Below are 10,561 nucleotides of genomic sequence, written 5' to 3'. Positions count from 1 at the left end.
GCCTTTGACTGGGGCTTTGACTGCTAGGAAGAACTGTATGGGGGAGGCCACCAGCAGGGTCTGGGCCACTGTCTCTGGTCCTGCCTTATGCTTGAGCCATTGAATATCAGAGGTACGAGGGACAAGGGCCCTGAAACACCTCACCTGCTCCAGCCCCTTCACTTAGCAGATGGGGAAACTGAGGCCCTGGGGGCCAGTGAGCTGCTGTTGGCCCCATCTGGAACAAGGCAGTCCAGGGCAAACTTTGGCACTGCCTTCCCTAACGGAGCAGCCTGTGGCCTGGTAGTAGTGAGCGTTGCTTTCCCGACCAACGACATGGCGGCCTTCCCACAGGGACCCTGGGAGCAAATCACCCATAACTCAAGTTTCAAGTTTCAGAATCAGTCAGCTCAACAGATGACTTGATTGCTCCATTTCTCCCCAGATCAGTTCAGAAGCTACTGATAACCCTTGGGAGACTGCTTCTTTATTTTATTTATTTAAGATGGGGTTTTGCTCTCGTTGCCCAGGCTGGAGTGCAGTGATCTCAGCTCACCGCAACCTCTGCCTCCCAAGTTCAAGCGATTTTCCTGCCTCAGCCTCCTGAGTAGCTGGGACTACAGGCGCCCACCACCACGCCTGGCTAACTTTTTGTATTTTTACTAGAGACAGGGTTTCACCATGTTGGTCAGGCTGATCTCGAACTCCCGACCTCAGGCTATCCGCCCACCTCGGCCTCCCAAAGTGCTGGGATTACAGGCGTGAGCCACCGCGCCGGGCCTGGAGACCGCTTCTTATGAGAGAAGCCATGGGTCCCCGGAACAGGATTTCCATCATATGAAGGTGGACGATGAAAAAGTGTGGGACCCACGTGAGGGAGGGGCAAGTGCAGCCCCCGCAAGGCCGGCCACCATTAAATCGGGATTGGGGAAAACGGTGACAAGTCTTTTCAGCAAGGTGAGAGGCCACCAGCCAGGCCAGTGTCACTGGATTTGAGGGAGGCCATTTGGCCCCTTCGTTGGAAAATACGCAGATGACTGGCCCCTTGACGGAGTCCCCTGATGGCAGCTCCTTAGGAGACAACACAGGACGTTCAGGCGGCGGCTACAATTCAGTGGCGGCCTGCAGGGGCTGTGCGTGATGCTGGGTTTGTCTGTGGGTCTTTAGTTTTTTCTCCTTTCTTTTGTGTTTAATGGGGAAGCTTCCAGCCAAGACAGCGACCCCTCTCGGGGAAGGAGTTCAAGCTGAGACCTCCTCTTTCCAGCTGCTGCCCAGGACTGGGGTGCCCAGAGGGATAGTGGCCGGTCTGGAGGTGCAGACCCCTGCTTTGTTGGTGCCGGGAGCATGCCGCCCTCTGAGCCGTGGTGGGCTCAGTGAAGTGGGCGTTGTCATCCTTCCCATTGCACAGGACTAGAGTCGGGTGCAGCGAGCTACAGTGGCTTGCTGAGGGCAAACAGTTAGTGAGGGGTGGAGCTGCAACTTGCAGGAAGGTCCAGCCCCGCCTCCCAGGCCCTTTCCAGCCCCTTCCACTTCCCACTCCTGCCTGGAATCCTCCCGTGGGGGAGGCATGTGGTGGCCCCTGTGGCTGACTGTCCGGCTGAGCTGGGGAACCGGTGTCCTCGCTCTAGAGATGAGCTCTTCTGAGGGGTGAGGTCCAGCCACACCTGTGGTGGGGTGGTGTAATCCCTGAGCCTGTTACCCCATCTATAAAATAGGGGGATTCACTTCTTTAACAGGCACTTCCTGGCCCTGCGGGGCGCCCTGTCCCCTGGCTGGAGCTGATGAGTTGTGATGCTTGCCTGGGGATCGGTGCTGCCCAGAAGTGAGGAATGACGTCCTTCCCCCCGGGGCCTTCTGGCAGCCTGGCCATTTCCAGCATGCTGAGGGGGGCCCGGGCCCTGGCAGGGTCGGCGTGGAGCCACCGGCCACATGTGGGGCTGGAGTTCGGGGCTGGCAATGGGCTAAGGCCCTGTGTTCAGCAGATCTCATGGAACTGCCATGAAAAAAAGACCCAACACCCAGGGTCACAGCTCCGGGGCGCTCCCAGGCGTCTTTCCCCCCAAGGCCCGGAGTGAGCAGCAGCCTGGGCCCAGCCACACCTCCCAGGCTCCGGAGCTGCCAGGTCAGGCAACCGTGAGGAGTAGCAGGGTAGGGGGCGGAGGGGAGGGCAGGGAGAGCAGGTCTCTCACCCATCCTTGCACCTTCCAGCTCTAGGGCCCACACAGTACCAAGCCCTGGGCTCAATGTACCACCTATGAAAACTCAATTCAAATTGGCTTAGTCCAACAAGAGATTTGGTAGCCTCACAAGACTTCAAAGTCCAGGCCTGGCTGGGTCTGGGGTCCCAATCGCTGTCACAGGAACCCCATTTCTTCCCATCGCAGCTACTTGGCAGGTGGCAGGATGCCCCCCAGCCACCGACTTCCCCCTGCCTGCTCAGCAACCCCAGGGCCTGCCGAAAAGGCCCAGGAGATTCAGACTGGCAAAGAGACCAGGACAGACCAGGAACAGGGGCGCAGTCTCTGTCCCACCCAAACCCTAACCAGAGAGAAGACGACATGTTGTGTCGGACGGAGGACAGAGGTCAGCGAGTGTCCATGCCCTCATCGCTGACGAGGCTGGAACTGGGCCAAGTGAGGCAGAGGCCTTCACGTCAGATGTGAGCACCACTGGCCCAGGTGACTGCAGTTCTTCCCTCCTTCCGTTCAGCTTGAGCCCTCTGGAGGATCGGAAAGGCTGAGGCCTGACTTGGTGCCGCTGTCCTGGGTGGGCCTGTCCTGCTGGGCGGTTCCTGCCCTCTCAGGGAGGCTGGCTGGCAGCTGGCAGGTAGAAAGACTCCTATGTTCACCTCAGGGCAGAGGTGGGGACACAGGGCGGGATGGGCGAGGGTGGCGCACCTCTGGGGTGGGCGCTCTTGGGTCCGCCTTCCGTCCCAGAGTGCGTGTCAACAGTTCCATCTGCCCCTCTCAGAACTGTCCTGGTTTAGGTGGTAAACACACTGGGCAGCCTACATTCTACATGGCTTTTTTTTTTAACATTATAAAAGCAGTATGTGTTATTACGGGAAATTTAACAGAAAAGTATATAAAAAGAAACCAGAAGTCACTCGGGAGTCTGAGCACTGTGCTCTCTGGGGCCTTTCCTTCCGGCCTTCTTCCTTCCAGCCCTTTCCCTGCACACTGGACAGAGTGACTGTCCAGGGTGGCCGTGGGGTTAGCACTGATTCTCTCTCGTAAGCACACAGGGTTATGATCGCTGTGCAGATAAGGAGACTACACGCGTGTCTCATGTCAGAAGCACCTGCGCCTGGCCTGGAGTGAGGCCTGAGGCCAGGCCCCATGTGGGGGCAGAATGGAGCTGCTACCCAGCCAGGGACCTCATCTAGGGATTGGGGACGGCAAGGGGCTGGTAAGGGCCAGAGGTTCTTCCAGGGCCACTCTGTGCCCTACCCTCAGGTGGGAAACAATGGTGGGGGCACTGCGCTTGGTAGAAGTCCCCAGCTGGCCTCTGGCCTGCCAAGTCATCCGTCAGATATGGAGGCAGGGGTGAGGTGTGCTGGGGAAGTCAATGCGCCCAGCCTCGCATCAGTGAGTCCCTGGGCCTTGGGTAAGGCAGGGCTGCAGGGATGGCAGTGAGGACGAGGGCCTCACCTCCCAGCAGCAGCCCTGCTTCACCTGTTTCTTGAGTTCAGTGTTCATAGACTTAAAAAAAAAAATCTTGCTAAAAGGAAAAACAAACCAAAAGAGAAGTGGGGGCTGCAGAGCCTCATTCCCAGAGGGCTGCTCTGGCCCTAACAAGCGTTCTAGGCCAGACTTCCATGGGCAGGTCATGTGGGCAAGTGCTGAGCTATGGAAACCAAGCAAACCTCTCCACGCCTGTCCTCCAGGCCACAAACACCCCCATCTCCTGAGTCCGGGTAAGCAGAGGGCCACGCACGGAGACGGTGGCCCACGCTGGGCTGGGCTCCGTGCTTCTGGGGCCCCGCAACTCACGCAGCAGAAGCCTGCACTGCGCTGCCGGCAGCGGGGGCAGAAGCCCGGAGCTGGTGAGCCTGTCTATGCCGCCTCAACCACCCTGGTGGGTGGGTGGCGGGGCCAGGCTGGGCCCCTCTCCGCACACTGCCGTACGGCCTTACCTCCCAGCGCTGTCGAAGCCTGAGCTGATGTGCTCAGAAGGGCCGGCTCCTCCATGGCTTCTAACTCAAGTGACACAAGGAGTGTCTCCCCACTGCTGTCCTGGGGCTCCTGGCCACAGCCAGGAGAGCCTAGCCCTAGAAGGGCTCCCCATGATGCAGCTGTGACCACGGGCAGGCCTTCTCCCATCCCCCAGCCTCTCCATAGCTCTGTGATGTCTGCTAGCCCCATTTTATCGATTCAGACCCCGAAGCTTGGAGGGGACAGAAGGGTCCAATCTATGTCCCTCTCAGCCCAGAGCTAATGCTCCTGTGAGCAGGAGGGACCTGCCGGTTCACCACACCCCACAGAAACCACACAGCTGACACTAGGCACTTGGGTATTGAACCAGGAAGCTTTATTTACACAGTAAAAGTAACAAGCAAATTCCTGAGAGACTAGAGCGGCTGGAGCGCAAGCCACGGCCTGTGCGGGGAGGCCAGGCTGCAGGGGCAGGCAGGCCCTGGGCCCCGGGTCTACGCTTTCTGGTCGCCACACTTCCTGAAGCTCTGCAACACCCACAACATCCAGCTCAGGGAAGCTCCTGCAACCCCAGAAACAGCCTATGTGCTATCTGTCACCCAAGCCCCCAGGACAGCTTCCCCACGCACTGAAAACACAAATCATTTGCCAAAAAGACTACGCTAGGTCAGACTATCCTATCTAGGCTACAAGATCTCCACTTCGTTCTGCCATTAAAAAACAAAACAAAACAAAACCTTTCTCTTTTCTCTTTAAAGAGGCATGACAGAGGGGTTTGACCAACAGCGTGGACATGGCAAGGTGCGGCATCATTGCCAGTGTGGGGCCAGGGTGCCTGATCCTGGTGCGCGGCCAGCCTGCTGCATCCCTGCCGGCTGACGTCTGGAATGACCATCATTCAAGTGACCACCCCCCAATAGTCACAGACGGCACGTCAGTGGAAACGGGGGTGCAGCAGGCATGACACCACGGCCGAGCCCGCAGCAGGGGCCCAGGGGTCCCGCAGCTAGGGGAGCTTGCTCAGACAGGCAGCACACCCAGTGCATGGCCACTCACGCCCCTGCACCAGGAGACCCATTTGGAAGTTGGGGTTTGTTTTCTTTTTAATGTAGACTTCCCCTTTATTTAAATTTTCTTTCAGTGTACAAATTCACAAAACTGGCTACAAAAGTTTGGTTGAAAAGTAAGGCTTTCTGATAATGAAAATCTGTACGTCTGGTCAGAACAAGCTCCCCGTGGGCCTAGATGCACGTCTGTCCGTGCAACTCTGGCCTCCACCGTGAGTAAGGCAAGAGGGTGTGGCAACGAAAATGGCGAGGCTGTGGTCCCGGCCCCCAGGCCCCACAGGTGGACGGCAGCCCCTGGCAGTTTGGTGGCTTTGAAATGAGTGGGATGCACGTGGCGCTAAGCCCCTCCTCCCACTCGGCTTTCCTGTAGGCTTAGCTCGCTCTTCAGGGCCCACGAGCAGGCAGATGGCCTGGCACGGCTTGCTCCTGGCTCTGGCCTTCCTTGGTCTCCCCTCAGAGGCAGGGTTCGCGGGCAAGGCTGTGACAAAAGCGAGGCTCCTGCCGCTGCCCCCAGCTGGGGCCCTCATGCTAGTGGGGGTGAGCTGTCTGCCTGCTGCCCGTGGGGACACCAATGTGGGGGGCACCTCCTGGGCAAGCCTCCCTCCCAGAGGACTGAGATCAGAAGTCCTGGGGCCAGCAGGGTGGAGTGCAGGAACAGGCCGCTCTGGGCTGTGTGGCGGCTTGGATGATGGGGTGGCACCTTATAGACAGGGTCTACTCTCTCCAGTCAAGAGACAAACACGAAACCAGCTGAAGGCCATTTCTTTCTCTAAGCAGAAGGGACAGCCACCATCTTCTCCCGACTGCTGCGTGGTGGGCTCGGGCTAGGAGCAGTGGTGGCCCAGGACAGGCAGCTGGGCTAGGGGCGGCAGTGGCACAGGACAGGCAGGTGGGGTCTGAGGAGGCTGGGCCATTTCTGCCTAAGCGCCCGGAGGCTGGGCTTGCTGGTCAATGGGACCAGCTTGCAGGGAGGTGGGGAGGTGGCTGTGACTTGGCCAGCTCCACAGCTTGTCCCTCCCTGCCACCAGGCCTGAGTGGGGAGGTGGCAGGCAGGGTTTGAGGGCAGGTCACCCACACCCCAGTCCCATGACACATACCTGTCACCATGTGCCTCCCACCTCTACCCTAAGCAAAGGTAGCTGGGGGCTGCTGCACGCCTTAGCCTCGGCTGGCACCGCCCGCCTCCCTCACTGCCTCTGCCTTCCACAGGAAGGCCTGCTTTAGAGGCTGTGTGCCCTCGGTGGCCACACCGGCTGGGTGACGCCAGGACCTCCCGTGCCCGGTGATACTCTGGGAGTGAGGCATGGCCATGTGCTCTCCACATTCACCCAGCCACTGCCCCGGTCTCCTCTAAGAAGGATTTGCTCTAAGAAGACATGGTCTCCATGACCCCCAGGCAGGGACAGGCCAAGGTATCTCTGCTCAGAGCCACCAGCTCTTGGGTTTGGCTGTCCAGGATCACAAGGAGATGCGCCTCTGGCAGGAGCTACAGCGACCAGAGGCGAGCTGGTTCCCCCGCTCTGGGACCTGCCCAGTGCCCGGCATACCCCCATGTGCCACCCACCCTGGGATGGCAACAGCATCTCTCAGGGCCGTGGAGCTGGGGGCTTTCTGCCAGCTTCTTAGAGCTGATTTGTAAGAAGTGCCACCCACATATTGGGAACTTGAACCACCACCCTTTTGATGTAGTAAAAAAAAAGAAGGTTTAAACAAAGTTTCCCAAAAAGCAGCTTTCTTGAGGAGAAAGGCGAGAAGCATCTGGACTCGACCTGCAGAAGCAAGGCGTTCACTCGTCCATGGAAGACGAGTAAAAGCAAAATGACTACAAAAGTGCTTTTAACGCATGTCAGCTAACGCGAGGGAGCACACCAGTTATTTTTAGCCTTATGGGAAAATGAGCCACTTACTCCTAAGCCAGCCCAATTGCTATTGTCTGCAGAAGACGCCAAATTCACTAAAAGCCAGATTCCCATAGAGCAGAGCCCATGTGGTGGTGTCTGCAAGGTGGCGGGAGAGCAGCTACAAACCCGGAGAGGACAGCAAACCCTCAGGGGGCTAGGCTCCTTGGATGCCCCAGGGTGAGAAGCCAGGGCGGGGTAGGGGCGGGGAGTATCAGTCCAGCTTTGTGCCCATGGCTGGGCCTACGACAGAGATGCAGCCCTCAGGACTGGGCTCCCCCTAAGCTGACAAGGGCGGGGGTTTGTCTTGAGGTGGGTGGTGTGCCCTGGTTATAGCCAGCAGTCCTCAAGGACAAATGGGAGGCGCGTGGAATCCTGCAGGGGCCTCTGCAGATTGGTCAGCGGACGCCCTTCACCCCTGAATGGGCACAGGGCCTGCAGCTGTCCACCTGCCCCCAGCTCCTGTCTCCCAAGGCCATTTTCAAGAGGCTGCCCTGGTATCGTGCCATCCCTACACTCACCAGAACCAACCACACTTATCACTCAGCGACCAGTCAACCACAGAGAAGGGCTGCCATCTGCTAACCCTGCCCCAGCGGTGGCAGAGCGATGGGGTCAGGCTCTCCATGCTGCAGGAGAGGCAAGAGAGTCCGTTCAGAAAACAGACCCACCAAATTTCTGCCCAACATGGAAGGCCCTAACATGCACCCCTCCAAACTGTTCCTTGGGCCCGAGACTCCGGACATGGGCTTACCCTCTGGGGGGCCAGTCCAGCACCCCAGGGATTCTGTCTCTCACATTGGAATTAAGGCCAAATGGTTCTGGTGTTACAGAAGGAAGCATCTCCCGAACCTTCCCAAGCCTGAAGCAGGGAGACCTGGGAGAGAAGGCACGGAGTAAAACTGAGTGAAAGAAGCTGCGGGACCGGCTCTCCAAAAGTGAACCTGAGCGAGGCCAAGAAGGGCCCTGACACAGCAGATGGCCCCTGGCCCCCAACCCAGGCCCCCCCGACAGCCCCCACCAGGGGGATACAGAGCGGTGCCCAGCTCTGCCGGGGACAACAGAGACTGCCCAACATCCCAGGGGGAAAGAGGCAGAAAAGACGCAAACTCCAAAGCTGTCCTCTGGGCTGCAGTAGTTCTGTGGACCTGGTGGCTGCCACACTCGGGGAGCCGGTGAGAGGCTGACACACCCACTGTGTGACGCGGCCAGGCCAGGCTCTCCCCAAGGCAGCGGGTGGGCTCCCTCTCTGGGACCCGACACCCCACTCAGGAAACTTTCATCAGGCCCACGAGTTGGGCTCCCCTTCCAGGGCCCACCTAGTGCCCAAAGGGAGGGCTGCCGATGCCAGCGCACCCCAGCCCTGCCTGGGCCCACACGTCCCCTCAGTTCTTCTCTATCTGCTCGATGTCCAACTCGCCATCCAGGGAGCAGAGGCTGTTCCCGGGGACCCCGCGGTCCCGCCAGGCTGCGGCTGGCTCTGCTCTCCTGCCGCAATCCTCATCCAGGGCACAGCCGTCTGACTCCTCACAGGACAGGTCCTCCTGGCAGGCGAGGTGGTCGTCGAAGGAAGAGGGAAGAGGTTCAGGGACCGGGGTCCCAGCGGGGGTCCTGCCCCCTGGGCCGGAGGCTGAGAGCAGGGCGGTCCAGGCCCTGGTGTTGCTGACGTGGCGGGCGAAGGGACTCTGGGGACCGCAGTCCTCTGTCCCTGCGCTCAGGCAGCTGAGGCTGCTGAAGGTCTGACAGTTCTGTGGAGGGGCAGACACACAGGTTACTAAGGGTTACTCCCCTCCCGGAGCCCCAGGACTGCACACCCCACAAAGCGACTGGACCACCAGGCTGTGGCAAGACCAATCGAGTCCCGGGTTCCTCCCATCCAGGCAAGGACAGGGGCCATGAGCAACGCACTCATGAAGATGCACCTCCGGCCAATGAGCGCTCTGTGCTCATAAAGACACGCTCAATTCCATTCTTCACCTACTAACTCGGCAAAGCACACAAATTTGATGCAGGCCCAGTTCTGGGGAGCTGCAGTGAAACAGAAATGCTCCTAACACTTTGTCCACAGCCTTTCTGAAGCGCAACCTGGGAAAAACGCATCCAATTCCTTGATCAGGTAATTTCGCTACTCGGATTTTTGTGTTAAGAAAACATTCTAAGATGTGTGTAAAACTTCGGCAACATACTGTTAAACAGAAAAGAAGACAGCAACCCAAACGCCCTACGATGGTGGTGAAATCAATGATGTTTTTCAGGCAGGACCTCTATGCAAACATAACTGACGCACCGCGATGCTCCCCTTGAGAAGAGATCTGACTCGGAGGAAACGCCAGGCTGTACTGCCAGACAGGGTGACACGACGCCCACTCTACTGCACTCTCCACAACCAGAGTGGGAGACACAGGCTAGAAGGGGCCGAGCTGAAGTCCTGAGCCTCGTGTGTAATAGAGTCATGCAGGGAGCTGGGGAAGCATGAGTTCTCAGCGTCACCTGGAGACGCCGAGCCTCTAGAAAGGAGTGGCCCCATGCCCTCCACAGGTGCTGGGGCCTGGGGGGTCTGAGCTGCTGAGGAGAGGCCAAGCTCCAGGTTCTAGTGCTCACCAGCTCCCTGCCTGCCTTGCTGGGCCCCTTGAGGCCCCAGAGAGAGAGTAGGCTGCACAAAAGCTTCTCCGCCCACCAAGTGCTCCCTCTGTGTGGGGCCTGGCCTGGGGCAGGAGGCAGCCTGGGGCCTTCTCCAGTGGCAGGTATAGCTTGAACAGGATGGATTTCAAGGGTACGCAAGCCGGTTCTGCTTGGCGTCAGCTGCCAGCGATGGGGGCAGGGCTGACACTGTGCACAAGTGTGTGCAGTTCAACACCTGCTCCCAGGACAGAGCACAAAATCCAGCCTTCTCCTCAGAATGATGCACACTCCACAGTCCAGCCACAGACAGGACGGAGGCTGGGACAGTGAGGGGCACTCCCAGCCCAGTCCTGGATATCCCTAACAGGACTGCAGCAACAAGGTCACACACCAGAGGGCAGCGAGGGAAGAACTGCACACAGAGGGCGGGGGGAATTCCAGCCTTTGGTCTCTTCCCGGCAGACGGGTGGACTGTGGGAGCAAAGCAGGGCTTGGAGCACCCGCCGCCTCCCTCGCCGCACGCCTGCCGACGCCACGACCACAGACCTGTCCCGAGGGCCTGATCCTTTCAAAGGCTGCAGTGTTTGTGTGTCTCTTTGAAATACAGGTGACCACCGGCTGTCACAGCCAACAAGCTGTTGAACCAGCCTCAGCAAACGGGAAATCAAAGGTGCTCTCTCTGGAGGAAGGTGTATGTGCCTGCCATGGGCACGCTCATTGTTCCTGAACACTCCATGGAGGAAGCCGTTCTGATGGGTTTGCTTTTCTTGACATCTTTTGATTAGCTGAGAAAGGTGAAGGCTGAGGTGCTGCAGGGAGCTCTGCACGGGGACTCAGGAGA

General features: G+C 58.8%; 1 protein-coding gene across 1 annotated transcript in view; it reads right to left on the bottom strand.

The window, feature by feature from the left end:
• Positions 1-4,487: 4,487 nt before the first annotated feature.
• LOC105470177 (family with sequence similarity 53 member B) overlaps positions 4,488-10,561 on the bottom strand; it is an 87,781-nt gene continuing 81,707 nt past the window's right edge. Inside the window, exon 4 of the mRNA XM_024789336.2 lies at positions 4,488-8,846. Within this exon, the coding sequence (XP_024645104.2) occupies positions 8,484-8,846 (363 nt within the window). The 3' untranslated portion in view covers positions 4,488-8,483. The remainder of the gene's footprint in view (positions 8,847-10,561) is intronic.

This window comes from Macaca nemestrina, chromosome 9, assembly GCF_043159975.1.
Source record: "Macaca nemestrina isolate mMacNem1 chromosome 9, mMacNem.hap1, whole genome shotgun sequence".
Taxonomy (NCBI): domain Eukaryota; kingdom Metazoa; phylum Chordata; class Mammalia; order Primates; family Cercopithecidae; genus Macaca; species Macaca nemestrina.
This window is presented reverse-complemented; position numbering and strand designations above follow the sequence as displayed.